The sequence below is a fragment of the Neophocaena asiaeorientalis genome, unplaced genomic scaffold, assembly GCF_003031525.2.
Source record: "Neophocaena asiaeorientalis asiaeorientalis breed wild unplaced genomic scaffold, Neophocaena_asiaeorientalis_V1.1 scaffold1189, whole genome shotgun sequence".
NCBI lineage: Eukaryota > Metazoa > Chordata > Mammalia > Artiodactyla > Phocoenidae > Neophocaena > Neophocaena asiaeorientalis.
In genome coordinates this window covers 165,732-181,846 of record NW_020175540.1, presented here as the reverse complement: position 1 = coordinate 181,846, position 16,115 = coordinate 165,732, and the positions used below count along the sequence as shown (strand labels likewise).

At 57.2% G+C, this 16,115-nt stretch overlaps 2 protein-coding genes across 7 annotated transcripts; one reads left to right on the top strand and one right to left on the bottom strand.

Annotated features, from left to right (window-relative positions):
- Positions 1-2,332: 2,332 nt before the first annotated feature.
- ACADVL (acyl-CoA dehydrogenase very long chain) lies at positions 2,333-7,836 on the top strand. 2 transcript variants are annotated; one of them, XM_024731344.1, is made up of 20 exons: positions 2,333-2,469; positions 2,559-2,634; positions 2,907-2,972; positions 3,057-3,129; positions 3,234-3,298; positions 3,404-3,538; positions 3,931-4,075; positions 4,339-4,468; positions 4,558-4,683; positions 5,013-5,211; positions 5,484-5,588; positions 6,028-6,114; positions 6,200-6,262; positions 6,360-6,461; positions 6,540-6,637; positions 6,731-6,803; positions 6,899-6,971; positions 7,058-7,130; positions 7,229-7,304; positions 7,388-7,693. In XM_024731344.1, the coding sequence occupies exons 1-20, from the start codon at positions 2,423-2,425 to the stop codon at positions 7,526-7,528; spliced, it is 1,953 nt and encodes a 650-aa protein (XP_024587112.1). In that variant the 5' UTR covers positions 2,333-2,422; the 3' UTR covers positions 7,529-7,693. The 2 variants fall into 2 exon arrangements, with proteins under 2 accessions (XP_024587112.1, XP_024587111.1); XM_024731343.1 differs by having other exon boundaries at positions 2,372-2,484; positions 7,388-7,836.
- On the bottom strand, positions 7,769-15,846 carry DVL2 (dishevelled segment polarity protein 2). Of its 5 annotated transcripts, none has more exons than XM_024731338.1 (15): positions 15,415-15,846; positions 13,177-13,246; positions 12,583-12,728; positions 12,343-12,452; positions 12,083-12,218; positions 11,886-11,976; positions 11,666-11,735; positions 11,421-11,560; positions 11,258-11,334; positions 10,451-10,563; positions 10,135-10,263; positions 9,915-10,046; positions 9,610-9,789; positions 8,956-9,171; positions 7,769-8,809 (listed from the first exon to the last, which is right to left on the bottom strand). In XM_024731338.1, exons 1-15 carry the CDS (start codon positions 15,606-15,608, stop codon positions 8,361-8,363), a joined length of 2,253 nt encoding a protein of 750 aa, XP_024587106.1. In that variant the 5' UTR covers positions 15,609-15,846; the 3' UTR covers positions 7,769-8,360. The 5 variants fall into 5 exon arrangements, with proteins under 5 accessions (XP_024587106.1, XP_024587108.1, XP_024587107.1 ...); XM_024731340.1 differs by having other exon boundaries at positions 10,451-10,518; XM_024731339.1 differs by having other exon boundaries at positions 12,355-12,452.
- Positions 15,847-16,115: the final 269 nt, after the last annotated feature.

Here is a 16,115-nt window from a genome sequence, read left to right as displayed (position 1 = left end):
CCCTGCCATCACCTCTCCGCCACCTGCCTGGTAAGGACAGAGGAACTCCTTTAGCCAAGGCTGGTGGACTGGATGCTGACGGATGACCCCTGCCCGGGGCTCCTGTTTGTACCAAATGATCTCCAGGCTCCGAACCAGCCCCCAAGTTCAGTAATTGCCCTCACAGGCACAGGCCAGCCCTTTCCTCCACCGCCCCCCAGAAAACTGGGGCGACTCACCCAGCAAGGCCTGGAAGAGGTCACTGTGCAGCACCGTGAGGAGAGGGGGTGCCCATCGCAATAGTGGGGGGGCCAGGAGCCAGAGGGCTGACCTGGGAGCTGGTGAAATGCAAGTGAGGGGGGATTGGGACAAGGATGAGATTGAGGGACCAACACACTCACCTCCTCTTCCCCAGCCTTTGCCCTCTCACCCGACTCTCTGGAAAGGTCCAGGGAGAAGGATCCCTGGGTCCCAGCCCCCCACCAGCCCCCAGGCCTCTCCTTCACAAGGACTCCTGTTTTTCACCTCTTGGTCCTGGTCCCTCAGACATCTCTCTCTTCTCTCACTTTAATCTCTCTAATCCACCGGATCAGAGCTGAGCTGTCTTCTCCCCACCCAGCCTGAGCTGTCAGGTAAAGTTGGCAGGCTTGAGCCGCCCACCATTCCATTCTTCCCAGGTCCCCAGGCACCACCGCCACCACCACCTTCCCCCTCACACACCGGCCCCTCTCCCCAAAGCCAGGCATGACCACAACATTTTCCTGAGGACCAGGGAAGAGGGCCACCCCCAAGGGGCTCTGCTCTTACAGCTCAAAAGGAGGGGAAGCTGTCACTCTCTCCTCCTGGGGCCTGTCCCCAGTGAGAATGGCAAAAAGAGGGGCATAAATTACCTGGGACTTCTTGACCCAGAGTAGATAGATGTACGTGTGTGTGTGTGTGTGTGTGTGTGTGTGTGTGTGAAGAGGACGGGACGTGAGAATTCCTACAGTTCCTCTCAGGACTGGGAAGAATCCATCTGCCCAGAGGTCCAGAGGGCTGCCCTGAGCACATGGTCTCAGGAAAGAACAAGAGAGGGTGCAGAGAGATGTTCAGGAAGGTTTCAGAGGCCCTAAGGGGGAGGCAGCAAACCTCGGGGTCCTTCCTACTGTGAAAATTTTGGTGTTTCCAGAGTTAGTGACAACTCTGTCGTCTCAGGATAATATGCCTGAGCCATTCACACCCACCTTGAGTCACCCACCCCACTATTTTTTTAAATTAAATTAAATTTATTTATTTTTTTATACAACAGGTTCTTACTAGCTATCTATTTTATAAACATCAGTGTATACATGTCAATCCCAATCTCCCAATTCATCCCGCCACCAACACCCCCGCTCCCCACCCCTTTCCCCCCTTGGTGTCCATACGTTTGTTCTCTACATCTGTGTCTCTATTTCTGCGTTGCAAACGGTTCATCTGTACCATTCTTCTAGATTCCACATATATGTGTTAATTTACGATATTTGTTTTTCTCTTTCTGACTTACTTCACTCTGTAAAACAGTCTCTAGATCCACATGTCTCTACAAGTGACCCGATTTTGTTCCTTTTTATGGCTGAGTAATATTCCATTGTATATATGTACCATATCTTCTTTATCCATTTGTCTGTTGACGGGCATTTAGGTTGTTCCCATGACCTGGCTATTGTAAATAGTGCTGCAATGAACATGGGGGTGCATGTGTCTTTTTCAATTATAGTTTTCTCAGGGTATATGCCCAGTAATGGGATTGCTGGGTCATAGGGTAGTTCTATTTTTAGTTTTTTAAGGATACTTCATACTGTTCTCCATAGTGGCTGTATCAATTTACATTCCCACCAATAGTGCAAGAGGGTTCCCTTTTCTCCACACCCTCTCCAGCATTTGTTGTTTGTAGATTTTCTGATGATGCCCATTCTAACCGCACCCCACTATTTCCCTCTGTTTTGTGTTGGTGGAGACGGATTTCACGAGGAACCCCAAAGAGTCCTCTTTCCATGCCTCTGCCTCTGGCATCTATGTTACGTTTATGTCTTCCCACCTCTCCCTTCTAATTCCACCTGGGAAGTCCTCCCTTCAGTCTACCCTCCATCCCTCTGGCTGCAACCGCCTAAGTTCCTCAGTCTTCCGTCTCAGCCTATCTCATCACCCCTTCTGAGGGCTACACTCCAGTTCGGACAGGCGAGATGAAGGAGTTTGGGGGAGACAAGGGACGTTTGGAAATGACCCTAGGTCAACCAGAATGCAGGGGTTCGGTGGCGCTCCGGAACTACAGCCCCCAGCATGCCCCAGCGGCCGGAAACCCCGCCCACCGCCTCCCGGTGCATTGTGGAGGATGAGGCAAGGCTGGAGGACCAGACTTTGGCTAACCCGGCGAGAGCGCTAAGTCAACGCTCAGGGTAGCAGCGGTCGGAGCGGTTCGGTGATGCAGGCGGCGAGGATAGCGCCGAGCATGGGGCGGCAGCTACTGAGGTTGGGGAGCGGGAGGTGTGTGTATGACAGGGGGTAAGGGGGCAGTGGGCCCGGACACCGGGCCAGGACTGAACCCTTACTCCCCACAGCTCGCGGTCCAGTGCGCTCCTTGGGCAGCCCCGGCCCGGCCTCGCCTGGCGACCTTATGCCAGTGGGGCCGCCCAGGTAAGTGACGGCCACCTTCGAGAGTATGAGAGCGGGAAGCCGCCTCGGCTCCCACCTCCCCGCCGCCGGCAGGGGTCTCCTTCTTGGTCCCAGTCACCTGCCGATCGCCCTGGCGCCGAAAGTAGGGGAAAGGGCAGCCCAGGGTGCCCTGAAGATGAAACTAGGGGAAAGGTGGCGGATGCGCCCTCCCCTGGCACCCAGCTCTTCCCCTCTGCTTTCCTTGGTACTTTGGAATCCCCTTCCCCGGCCTCACTAACCATCCCTTTCCCCAGGCGGCTGTGGAGAAGTCCGATTCTCTCTCTTCTGAGGCTTCGACCAGGGAAAAACGGGCCAAGCCGGTATGTGGCTCGAGCCCGGGAGGAGCTAAGACAGGGACAGGCCCACCCCACACTGCTCCCTGAAACTCCCTTCTCCCTGTGCAGGAATCTAAGTCCTTTGCTGTGGGGATGTTCAAAGGCCAGCTCACCACTGATCAGGTGTTCCCATACCCCTCTGGTAAGGAAACGGATAGGCGGAACTGGATAGGGATGGGGCGTCTTCCCCTGACCGCCTCGCCTGGCCTGACCTGCCCGTCCCTCTTGCCACTCCAATCCCTGCAGTGCTCAACGAGGACCAGACACAGTTTCTTAAAGAGCTGGTGGGGCCTGTGTCCCGATTCTTTGAGGTGAGCAATGCCAGCCTGAGGAATAGAGCTTGGTCCCTGATGGGGTGGGAAAGAGGATAAGGAGCTTAACAGGAGCCTGGATATGAGATCCTGTGCCTTCCCCAGGAGGTGAACGATCCTGCCAAGAATGACATGCTGGAGCAAGTGGAGGAGACCACTATGCAGGGTCTCAAGGAGCTGGGGGCCTTTGGTCTGCAAGTGCCCAGCGAACTGGGTGGTGTGGGTCTCTGCAACACCCAGGTGAGGGAGCTCCCTCGGTCACCTCCAGTGTCCCAGTCTACACCTCACCCCTGGAGCTAAGGTCTCTGCCAAGAGCTGCCCTGGGGGCCTGTGGGATGTTGACTCTTACCACCAAACTACTTGCAGTTCCCAAGGGCCATGGACCTCAACCAGGGTCCCAAGTCCTAATGAATCGCTAAGGTGGGGACTGCCTGAGGATAGTGTAGGGAACCAACCTCCCACCGAGACCTGGAATAGACCTGCCAGTGTCCTTCTGCGGTGGCCCCACTTGCTCTGCCCACTCTCTCTGCAGGGATGCCCAGGTCGGGCTCTGCCCTGCTGCCCACGCTTTCCTGCTAAGGGCAGGTCCCCACGTAGCCAGTTACAGCCCCAGATGCCTGTTTCCCCTCCAGTATGCCCGCTTGGTGGAGATCGTGGGCATGCATGACCTCGGCCTGGCCATCGTCCTGGGGGCCCATCAGAGCATCGGTTTCAAAGGCATCCTGCTCTTCGGCACAAAGGCCCAGAAAGAAAAATACCTCCCCAAACTGGCATCTGGTGAGGCAGCCCTAGGAGACCCAGAGATCGGGAGTGTCCTGGGCCTGGCACAAATTAGGCCGCGTGGTACTTGGATCACCACACAGCTGGGCGTGTTGGCTGGGCGAGATGCTGGGTAGACATTGCAGTGTGCTGGTGGGGAGATACGAAGACGCTGAATATCGCCAGAAGCGTTAAGGGGGAATGCCTGTGTGTGTGGGTGGGCACTAAAGGGCCTTTCCTGCCCATCAGAACCCAGTGTAAAGGAGCTCTCTCTCCAACAGGGGAGACTATTGCCGCTTTCTGTCTAACTGAGCCCTCAAGTGGATCAGATGCAGCCTCTATCCGAACCTCAGCTGTGCCTAGCCCCTGTGGAAGATACTATACCCTCAGTGGAAGCAAGATTTGGATCAGGCACTCTTCTCCCACTTTTCCCTCCTCTCCACCTCTGCCCACGTCCAGGCCCCACTGCTCCATCCTGACTGCCTCTCACTTTTCCACAGTAATGGAGGCCTAGCGGATATCTTCACGGTCTTTGCCAAGACACCAGTTAAAGACACAGCCACGGGGGCCATGAAGGAGAAGATAACAGCTTTTGTGGTGGAGAGGAGCTTTGGAGGTGTCACCAAGTGAGTGGGCTGGGGAGAAAGAGGTAGAGCCAGGGAGGGGGCAGTACTGAGTTCCAGGGCAGATGGCTGTCACAGGTCACTCTGGGGATGGGTGCAAAAGCCAGAGCATTTGGACGGCATGTTCCTTTTAGGCCTAGTATGCATACAACTGACCTAAAGTTTGGCTTCAGCAACCACTGAGCCCATCACACGACAGCAGGATAGAGCCGGGCCTCCTCAGCCCTCTGGGCATGCCAGGGACTGCTGCCTGCTCCTCTTACAGGCTGGCTCATAATGAATGGCTCACCCACACACACCCAGTGGCAACTTCTCCACCCTGTCTGTCACAGCGGGCCCCCTGAGAAGAAGATGGGCATCAAGGCCTCAAACACGGCAGAGGTGCACTTTGATGGAGTACAGGTGCCGTCAGAGAACGTACTGGGTGAGGTGGGGGGCGGCTTCAAGGTCGCCATGCACATTCTCAACAACGGAAGGTTTGGCATGGCCGCAGCCATGGCAGGCACCATGAAGGGCATCATTGCTAAGGCGGTGAGTACCCTGCCTGAGTCCCTAGCTGGCCTGAATCTAAGCCTAAGACACACTGTCTCCCTTTCCATGTGTCCCTGGTCTCTTGCAAGCCCTCCCTCCACCAGAGGCCCCTCCCCTGCCAACAGCTCCAGACTTGATAGCTTAGGTCTCCACCCAGCCTGGACTGAACTCTTGGCTGTGGCCAAAGCCCACCCATCCCAGCACAGCCCAGCCTCTCTCCCGGAAAGAGGAGACTAGAGAACCACAAGTGGGACACACGTGCCCTCTTCCAGGTGGATCACGCTGCTAATCGTACCCAGTTTGGGGAAAAAATTCACAACTTTGGGATGATCCAGGAGAAGTTGGCCCGGATGGCTATGCTGCAATATGTCACTGAGGTGAGGGCCACCCCCCTCCCCAGAGCCCTGAGGCCTTCTTCCCGGTTGGGTCAGACTACAACCCCCAGCAGCACCTGGGGCAGTGGGTCTCCAGCTTTACACCAATGCCCTAGGGGATGCGGGGAGGCATAGTCAGCTCAGCTTCCGCAGGATGGAGAGAGCCATGCTGTTCTGCCGAGGTGCTTCCAGAGGTCCCTGAAATTTGGTCTACCCCACCCCACCCTTATTCCTTCTTCACCCCTTTCAAGAAGTCAAATGCCTGCAAGCCCCTGACGAACTGACCAGGGAACCAAATATTTGGACATGCCTGACACATGGCATTGGAAGGTGAAGGCAAGGGCCACAGGGCGCCAGGGCAGACCCAGTCTTGTAGATGTGGGTGATCAGGTCGAGTCTGATGCAGCCCTTTTCCATTTCCCTTCCCGTGTCCCAACCTCAGTCCATGGCGTACATGGTGAGTGCCAACATGGACCAGGGATCCACAGACTTCCAGATAGAGGCTGCCATCAGCAAGATCTTTGGCTCGGTGAGGTCCCAGGCCTGTGGGGAGGGAGAGCCCGGTTTGGGAGCTTGGCTCCAAACCCAATTTTGGGTGTTTTCTTTGTCCCTAGGAGGCAGCCTGGAAGGTGACAGATGACTGCATCCAAATCATGGGGGGCATGGGCTTCATGAAGGTACAGAACACTTCTCTGCCCAGGCCGGCTGCAGCGGGCCAGGAGGAGGAGGTGGCACGTCCAGCAGGGGTGTATGATCTGTCTTCCCCTGTGGCAGGAGCCTGGGGTAGAGCGTGTGCTCCGAGATCTTCGCATCTTCCGGATCTTTGAAGGGACGAATGACATTCTCCGGCTGTTCGTGGCTCTGCAGGGCTGTATGGTAAGAGGGAGGAGAAATGGGGGGAGGAGCTGGGCAGGACAGCGGAGTCCTGACTATTGGACCCTCCTCCCCCCACAGGACAAAGGAAAGGAACTCTCGGGGCTTGGCAATGCTCTAAAGAACCCTTTTGGGAATGCTAGCCTCCTGCTGGGAGAGGCAAGCAAACAGCTGAGGCGGTAAGCTTAGGGGCCGGGGCCAGGGCAGAGCAGGGCGGGGCGGGGTAGGGCAGGGTATGGCAACTAACCAGTCACCCTTCCCCTTTCTCTAAGGCGGGCAGGGCTGGGCAGTGGCCTGAGTCTCAGCGGCACCATCCACCAGGAACTGAGTCGGAGTGGTGAGCTGGTGAGTAAGTGGTCAAGGTGGGGGGACAGTCTGCGTCGAAGACTGACAGGGCTGGGCCCCACTCTGAGCCCCGGGCACCTTCCCCATCTCTTTAGGCAGTGCAGGCTCTGGAGCAGTTTGCTGCAGTGGTGGAGACCAAGCTGATAAAACACAAGAAGGAGATTGTCAGTGAGTGAGCTCTACCCCGTTCCCGCCCCCCACTTTCCTTTCCCTCCGACTAACCACCCCCCAACCGCATCCCATCTACCTGACAGACGAACAGTTTCTGCTGCAGCGTCTGGCAGACAGTGCCATTGACCTCTATGCCATGGTGGTGGTTCTGTCCAGGTGAGGAGGCAGTGGGGGAGGCCTGAGCTGCAGTGGGGGCACTGGGGGTCCTGGGCCAGGCTCACAGCCCAGATTGGTTTCCTCCTACTTCCCCCCAGGGCCTCAAGGGCCCTGAGTGAGGGCCACCCCACAGCCCAGCATGAGAAAATGCTCTGTGACAGCTGGTGTACTGAGGTGAGATCCAGGGCTACCAAGTACGGGGGGGCGGCAGGGGGGCCCTCGAGGCACGGGCCTGACTCCTCCTTCCCCCTCCCCAGGCTGCCGCCCGGATCCGGGAGAACATGGCTGCTCTGCAGTCTGACCCCCAGCAGCAGGAACTCTTCCGTAACTTCAAAAGCATCTCCAAGGCCTTGGTGGAGCGGGGGGGCGTGGTCACCAGCAACCCCCTTGGCTTCTGAATACTCCCAGCTAGGGCCTGGCCCAGAAGATGCCTTCTCCCAAGCCCAAGCCCAGGCCCCTTCTGTGCTGATCCTGGTTCTGCCTTGAAGGGGGTGTCAGCCCAGCACGGTGCCTACTCTCAGAGGGAGTGCTTACCGCCTCACAAATGAAGTCTCTAACAAGTCGTGCCCTGCTGCCGCACCTCTGTCCTTTCCCTCGCTGCCTGCCTCCCTCCCAAAGAAAGGAGCCAGAGGCACGGGGAGTTTGCCCCTATTGCTTTATTTGGTGTTTTATACAAGTGACTAAAATAAATAGAGTAACAAAAGCAGCTACACAGCCCCCAAATACCAAATACCCCAGCTTTCTTTGACTGCTGTCTAGGGGAGCCAACCCCCTTCCACTTCCCAGGGTACCACCGACTGACCACCCTCCCACCCTGCGCAGGACAGAGCTGACTGGGCAAATGGAGTAGGACATCACATTTTGGGGTTAGAAGAAGGGGCCCAGGAGACAGGGATTCTTCATACAAAAGAGAAAACGTCTAGTAAAAAAATAGTCCCAAAAATGTAAAAAAGTCTATTTTAACCCCCCAAAAGGCTTATAAAAAACAATAAAGCTAAAAATAATCAAAGGTCCCTTGTTGACCCCTGAGGGAAGGGGGAGGAACCAGGCACTGCTGGAAAGAGTCACAGTGGCAACAACCTCACAGCAGGCAGCAGCCCCCAGGACAGGCTGAGTCCAGGCACCAGAGGAGTAATGAGCACGTGACTGACAAGACACCCAATCACAGGACAGGAGCACCAAGCACTGACAGGCCAAGGCTGGAGATCCAACATGGCCCCACCACGCGCTCTACATAACATCCACAAAGAACTCACTGGGGTTGCCCATGGCCATGTGGAAGCTTTGGCGGCTGGCTGTCAGCTCTGGGGGCACGGAGCCCAGGTCTCTGACTGGAGGGGCCCCCGGAGGCTGCACTGCAGGAGGGACAGGGGGTGGGGGAGGGGGCATCATGACCACCATCATGGGGTTATACGGGAGGGCCATGCCAGGAGGTGGGCCATAGGGATGGAGCCCTGGGTGGGCTCGGAGATTGGGAGCACCTCCTGATGAGCCCCTGGATGGGGGAGGGCCCCCATCACCAGTCCCACCAGGTTCCCCGCCCCGCCGAAGGCTGCCGCCCCGGCTGGAAGGCTCAGACTCACTGCCGCTGCCAGACTTGGACTCAGGGGCCCGCTCCTCAGGCCTCCCTGTGCGCCCCACCCCCCCATCGCTTCGTGTCGACCCACTGCTCCGGCTCCCTGTGGGGGGAGAGGGGATGGGAGCAACTGAGCCCCAGCCCAGGGTCCCTTGGCCTCCCCAGTCCCCGCTCCAGCCTCTGCTCCCTGGCTTCACCTTGGTGCCCATGTCCAGGCCCCAGCTGTATGGGGATCTGGCGGTGACTTACCCTCACTGTGCTGGCTGCTGGCACTGCCTCCACCGTAGGTGTAGGACGAGAGCTCGTGGTAGGGTGGGGGCTGGGGACTGTATGGATGCGGGGCTGGGTACTGGTAGGAGAAGGTGGGCAGCAGGGGCCAGGGCGTGGCCCCGGGCAAAGGAGCCAAGGTGTCCTGGTCCGAAGCGCCACTGGAGCCATCGTCATTCAGAGACAGGTTGACTAGGTCTGGAAGGCAAGAGAAAGACCCAGGATCACTGCTTTAAGAAGCCAGCACCCCAAGACATCGAATGAAAAGGAACTGGGAACCGTTTCCCCACAACCATCCACGATGGGGGTTAAAACGAAGGCCTCGGACAGGAAATGTCCCACCAGCCACAGCCATCAGGGCAGGAACTCGGCCAGGGCCACCACTAGTCCCACGTGCTTCTATGTGACTCAGGAAAAGCCGCCCTCCCCACCAGCAGACACAACCCTGCACGTGGCGCACAGCTCCTCTGGCAGAACACAGGGGGACGTCAGCCCCCACACGTGTCACCAGCCAGCACAGGGCCCAGCGCAGGACGCACGCTGCTTGGCGTCCACGGTGGCCCTTAGGCCTGGGGTTGGAGAGGCAGGATGAGGCAGCCAGATCCGCTCTCCCTGGGCTGGGACAGGGGCACTCACAACTCTCACAGCCGCCACTGAGGTCTCCAAAGACATAATAGCACTGCTCAGAGAAGGTGATCTTGTTCACAGTGTGCCGGATAAGGCCTGCCTTGAGCAGCCCGCTGGCATACTTTCGGGCCTCCCGCCGCTCAGGAAAGCCCTCCACGTGATGGTAGAGCCAGTCAACCACGTCCGAGCCTGGATCGCCCAGGGCAAAGAAAGGCCTCAGGTTCTCCTCCCCAGCTCCTGCCTCACCCCTGCCTGGACCACTCCCAGCTGTGGCCTCCTCCTCTCCACACCACCTGCCCAGAGCCCAGCCGTACCCAGAAAGGCGTTAGGGATGGTGATCTTGAGCCACATGCGGTCCCGAACTTCCAGTCCAGACTCTGGAGCTGCCATGGCCTTGGTCACAGATGCCATGTCGGTATGGATGGAGAGGCCCCGGCCCTCACAGCCTGACAAAGGAGAAACAGAGGAGCGGTGGATTCACACCACACTGGGTGGTCTTCCAGGGAGGCTGGATGAGGTGGGCCTGGGGCTCACCATCCGGAAGAGAGGACCCAGAGGTGATGGTGCTCATGGACGAAGAGCCTGGATAGGCTGGGAAGGTGCCAGTCAGCGCGGCAGAGTGTGAGACCCAGGCAGCAGGGTCAATCGGCTGGATGGGCTCATCTGGGAGAGCGAAGGCCACCAAGATGGTCACTTCCCAGTCCCAGAGAGCCAGCCCTGTCCCTCCCCGAATCAGACTCCTGTCCCAGCCCCAGCTTGACCCTCACCCACCCACCCCCTGTAGCCTGGAGGCCAAGGGTATCCACACCCGCCCTGTCCTCCCAGCTACAGGTCCCTGAGCATCACTCACTTCGGGGGAGAGTGAAATAGGCCTGGGGAGAGGGATCCCAGCACTTGGCTACAGTCAGCACGATGGGGCTGTGAGGAAGAGGAGGCCAGTCAGGCTGGGGTGAGGGGAGAGGCCTGAGGAGTGGGGAAGCCTGGAATGAGAATAGGTGAGGGACAAAAAAAGGAAAAGAAAAAAGGAGCACAGACATGGCTGGGCCAGAGAAGGTAATGGTGGAAGGCTCCACAATGCGGGTGACTCACCAACACGGGTAACTCTTAAAAACACACTGCTGAGTAATTCAAGTGAGTATACGCTGCATGGTTCCATTCAGAGCAAGTCCGAAAACAGGTAAAACTAAACTGTGTTGTTCAAAAACACATGTATGGCCGGTGAAACAACGACCAAGCAAACCATCGTGGTGATGACCAAAGCATCAGCAGAGTGGTTACCTTGGGGAGTGAGGAGGGAGGGAGTGGGAAGGGACACTGTGAGGGGCTCTCCCCGGGTCAGAAACCTTCTAGGTCATGATCTAGGCGGTGGCGACGCAAACACCCACTCACTCCAGACTCACTTGTTACGCGTTCTTGCTCTATGTATTTTTTTGGGGCAGCGCCGTGCGGTATGCGGGATCTTAGTTCCCCGACCAAGGACCGAACCCTCGCCCCCTGCAGTGGAAGCGCGGAGTCCCAACCACTGGACCGCCAGGGAAGTCCCATATTACGTACTTTCTGATGAGCATTATGTTTTACCACTTTTTAAAGTAATAAAACGAAAGGTGAAAAGGCAAAGAAAGAGAACCAAGGACCTGAGACCAGCTCGAAGGCTCACCCCGGCTTGTGCACGACGTCCCTCAGCACCCGCACCGCATCATCGTTGCTCATGTTCTCAAAGTTCATGTCGTTCACCTGGCAGGAGGGGCGGTGGGTCAAAGGTGGGGGAGAGGGGCTGAGGGCCCCGGCCTGGGTCAGCGGGTGGCCCCGCCCCAGCTCACCTGCAAAAGCATGTCCCCGGGCTCAATGCGCCCATCAGCCGCCACAGCCCCACCCTTCATGATGGAGCCGATGTAGATGCCTCCATCTCCCCGCTCGTTGCTCTGACCCACGATGGAGATGCCCAGGAAGTTGTACTTCTCTGTGGAGGGAGGCCAGGTGACGAGAGGAAGGCCCAGCCTCATGCCTCCCAGGGACCCTGGAGACCAGGTCCTCCCAGCCCCCAGGGCCCAGGCGCCCTCCATACCCATGTTGAGCGTGACTGTGATGATGTTGAGAGACATGGTGGAATCGGTGACGCTGCTGAAGGATGAGGCCTGTGGTGGGTAAAGGGGAAGGAGCTGGACTGCCTCCAACAAGCCGGGACAAGCCCCAGGATTCTCCCTGTCTGGTCCTTGTACCCCCGAAACCAAGGCCCGCGCCCCCAGCTCCCCCGAGGTCCAGCTGCCCCACAAGAAGCCCCTCACCCTCTCCAGGCGGGGTGGCCGCTGTTTCCTCCGCCGCCGGTGGCGCTTGAGGAGGCGGGAGGCGCTGCTCTGCTCCGTGGAGCTGCTGAACCTGCCGGGAGGTCGGGCGGGGAGCTGGCCGGGCGGTGGTCGCGGGGCCAAAGGAGAGGACGGGGTGGCGGTGGGGGGGCACCCCGGGGAGGCCTACGGAGCCCCACCTGCTCATGGTGTCCTCCTCATCCGAGTCCCCCAGGCTGGTGCTCTCCAGCTCACTGGTCATGAGGGTGGAGGAGCTCTCGTACCCTGCCAGGTGGCGCTCCAGCCTCGAGGGGCCGCTGGGACGGTGGCCCCCCGCTGAGGGAGAACAGGAACCTCAGGAACCAGGACTCGGGCTCCTCACCCTTGTCAGGGCTTTGGGTCGGAGCCGACCCCTCCCAAACTCCCAGTCTAGCCGGCCTCCAGGCCTGGCCCCCCTCACCGCCGCGCTCACTGCTGTCTCGCCTGCGAGGTCGCTCCCGCCTCAGAGACACCACTGACTCTGTTTCTGTCTCGGGCTCCAGATTTTCCCGGCTGCTAGACACGTTAGGGCTAGATGGGCAGAGAGGGTTTCCCACCTGCGTCAGTGGGACAAGGCTCCTAATCGTCGGCTTCCCCTCCCAAGGGGCTTGGATTCCCTCCTCACCTCCCTCCCCTGGACTCAAGAATCCCAAGGACTCACTGGAAGGATGGAGGCCTGGAGTCTCCAATGCCACTGGTCCTCTCCGGTGGCAGAGGGGGTACAGGTGGCGGTGGAGGCACCGGGTCTGTCCGAGGCTCGTGGGCTGGGGGGGCCATCTCAGGTTGGGGGTTTTCTGATGACACTAACTAGAAGGATGCAAGTGATTTGAAAAGAACAACAACAAAAGAAAACGGCTCAATGAGGAACATGAGAGGCACGTGAGATGAGAGTAAGAGGAAAGAGTAGAAAAGGGGACGGCGCCTGAGAGAGCCCGGAGAAAAGCACAAAAAAAGCAGCAGCAAGCATTAGAGGCTCCAGAAGGAGAAGGCTGAGGAGCTCCAGCTGGCTGGCTCTCCAAACAGGTAAGGAGGATGGGAGTTCCCTGGCAGTACAGCGGTTAGGCGCTATCACCGGCAGGCCCAGGTTCAATCCCTGTCGGGAAGGCCGCACAGGGCACGGCCAAAAACAAACAAATAAACAAACAGGTAAGGAGGCAAAGAGCCAGAGCTTCCGGCAACTGAGAGGGGGCGGGCACAGGCTGAGGCTTGGAGGAGCTTGGCAATGCCAGAGGGACTCTCCGGCAGGGCCCCTTACCCAGGATACCACCCTTCCGTTGAAGCAGGGAAGGCGAGCATTGTCATCTGAAATCTCTTCCTTCACCACCCTGCCAAGAGACAAGATAAAGGTCAGTGAGACTGGACTGGCTTCCCCCATTCCCACCCGCATTCGAAGTTTCTCCCAATCTTCATCCAGCTCAAGGATGCTGCTTTTCTCCAACCTTGTCCAAGTCCCCTTCTCTGACGCTATAACACGCACACCTAAGAAATCACCAAACTCAATTCCCTTTCCTTATTTCTCCTTCTCTCCCCAGCTCATCCTCAGGGGCTCAGAGCTGTTCCAGAGATTTCCTAGAGTCTGATTCAAACCTCTCAGTCCAATTTCAAAGGCTTCCCGTAAGGTTGTCCCAGCTGCCCCAAATATCTAACCTTAGGAGCCTTGCAGGCAGCCTCCCTCCAACTTTCACCGTATTCCTCACACAACTTCCCCCAAAGGCTTTGGTCCTCATCTACATCTCTACTTTTATGCTTTCCTTAGTTTTCTCTAACTCACTTTCAGAGAGATGTCCAAATGTGCTGTCTTCCCCTAGATGAAAATACCCATTAGACCAAAGAATAGTACCTCCTCACTAGACTGAGCTCCCAAGCAGAGGTGAAGCCCAGATCCCCATTCTCCTGTGCCTCACCTGGCACAAACTCTGCACTAAGCAATCTGCTCCTCCTGACAGACCCTAAAGCCCAGTCCTGGGGGTCACCTCTCCCATGGGTTCCTTCAACGGACCTTCTTTTCAATCACCAAGTGAAATCATCAATGCCTGTTTTGTTCAACACCATGTCCCCGGCCACAGACCAAAGTACCTGACACTTCGTAAGCATTAACAAATACCTGCTGGCTAAACTAATAAACGTATAAACTATGACACACTCTGCCCTGAACAGACTCTCACACACACTCACCCCCAAATTGGGATATCTGGTCGGATTAACCCTTTAGCCTAATATGGTTCTAAGAATGTGGACATATGTCAACTCAATCCCACCTATTATCAATGTGACAACACAACCCAGGCACTACCAATCTGTCTCAGCATAACGTTGTATTCTTCACAATATAATCCAGTCTCAGCACAGTCCAGCCTTCCAAGTGATTCTATCCTGTATTATCATAACCTAGTTTAAGAATTAGACTCAATGCTAATAAGGGCAATGACCACACACCAAGAACGTACCATGCACCTGTACTAAGCATTTTCCTCTGGTTAACTCCATTTCACAGATGAAATCAAGGCACAAAAGTTGAATAAACTACCCCAGATTGTAGTGCTGACAAATAGAACATTGAAATCCAAGGTAACCCCCAAGACAGTACCACCTTCCCAACGTCCAACAGTGTTTCTAGGTAGAGCCCAGTCTGTTCAGCTTTCCTATAACCCAGGCTATCCCAGCCTGATCCAGCCTCCCTTCAAGAGCTGAGACTGAGGACCAAGAGAGCACAGTCCCAAAGGCTATAAACACAAAAGGGCCTACTCTGCATTATTTAAAGTCCCGGTCTTGCCCAGACTGTTCCAAATTACCCCAGGGTAGCCCAATCTATTCTACCACGTGCAGCTGTCTACACCAATATAGACTAGAATATCCCAATACAGCTGACTGTACCAGCTGTATTGGTACAGACCCCGTCAGCCCCGTCTGCCCTTGTATTGAGTGTCCCAATAAAAACTAGGCCCCCAGAGAAACTAAGATCAATCAATAGAACCCGCTGGAGACCAGAATGGCATCCCAACAGAACACTCTGCGTTAGTACGGACTAGACTGTCCCCAAACTATCCTGTCTGCCTTAGTATAGGACAGAACATCCCAAGCCTGCCCAGTATAGCCCAATCTACACCAGCAGAGTCCACAATATCCCTACATAGCCTGTGTGCTACAGGACTACTCACAATGTAGTTACCAGCGGAGAGATCAATCTACCTCAGCACAGACCAGAACACCCAAAAATAAACCAGTGTGCCCCACTCTATTCCAGTATAGCCTAATCTTCTATAATCTGGTTTACTATATCCCAGTCTGTCCTCCTACAGTTCCGCACGCCTCAATCTGTCTAAACATAACCTTGTCCGTCCTGGGATAGCCAATCTACACGAGCATAGTAAAGATGTGCTCCACTATAGCCCAGAAAATCCCAGCATGTCCCAAAGTAGACCAGTGACCCTCAAAATTACCCAACCCACAAAAGCACAGCCCCCGTCGTTCCTAGTCTAGGCCTCGCGCTCACCCGAAATCCTGATCCATAGACTTGAAAAAGTACTTAGCGCCCGCGGGCCGCTGCAAGACGCTCTTGAAATCGCCGAGGGTGATGCGCTCGGCGGGGACGGGGATCTTCACCAGGTAGGGAGTCTCTTCTTCATCCAGGTGGTAAATCACCTTCGTCTCCCCGACACCACCGCCCCCAGCGCCGCTGCCCGCCATGGTCTCGCCCGCGCGCTCCCGGGCTCCGCCGCCCACCCAGCGGGGCTGATCGCCCCCGCCGCGCCTGCGCACTCCCACGAACCGACGCGCAAGCAACGCGACCGACCCAGCGTAAGAAAGGTGCAAAAGGGAAAAAGACAAGGCTCAGCGGGTTGACGGCGTGTGGGGGGGGGGGCTGGGGACGGGCCGTGGGGCGCGACCCAAAGCCGCGGGCTCCGGCGCCGCAGCTGCCGCAGACGTCGCGAGGGCTCTCCAGCGCCCCGCCCACCTCTCCCCACGTCACGTGACTAGAAATAGCCCACCCCCGCTCTGCCCGTAACGCCCCACCACGTGACCCTCGCTGGTCACGTGACTCTCAGCTCCGCCTAGCGCCCTCGTCACATTATTGACACTTTCAGCAACGGTCTCCCAACCCTCTACGGCTCCGCCCCCAAGTGTGTCCCCACCCGCCTCCTCCAACTACCCCGGCTCGGCTGGCCTCTGCCCTCTGGGGGCACCCCGCTTTAC

Excerpts from the sequence above, each read along its gene's own strand:
- ACADVL (XM_024731343.1), top strand. The coding sequence starts at position 2,423 with ATGCAGGCGGCGAGGATAGCGCCGAGCATGGGGCGGCAGCTACTGAGG. Across the intron at positions 4,684-5,012 it reads AGCTTTGGAGGTGTCACCAA|CGGGCCCCCTGAGAAGAAGA; the intron begins GTGAGTGGGCTG and ends TGTCTGTCACAG. Across the intron at positions 6,972-7,057 it reads ACACAAGAAGGAGATTGTCA|ACGAACAGTTTCTGCTGCAG; the intron begins GTGAGTGAGCTC and ends TCTACCTGACAG.
- DVL2 (XM_024731337.1), bottom strand. The coding sequence starts at position 15,608 with ATGGCGGGCAGCGGCGCTGGGGGCGGTGGTGTCGGGGAGACGAAGGTG. Across the intron at positions 11,561-11,665 it reads CACAGTCACGCTCAACATGG|AGAAGTACAACTTCCTGGGC; the intron begins GTATGGAGGGCG and ends CTCCCTCCACAG. Across the intron at positions 9,172-9,609 it reads CAGTGGCGGCTGTGAGAGTT|ACCTAGTCAACCTGTCTCTG; the intron begins GTGAGTGCCCCT and ends CTTGCCTTCCAG.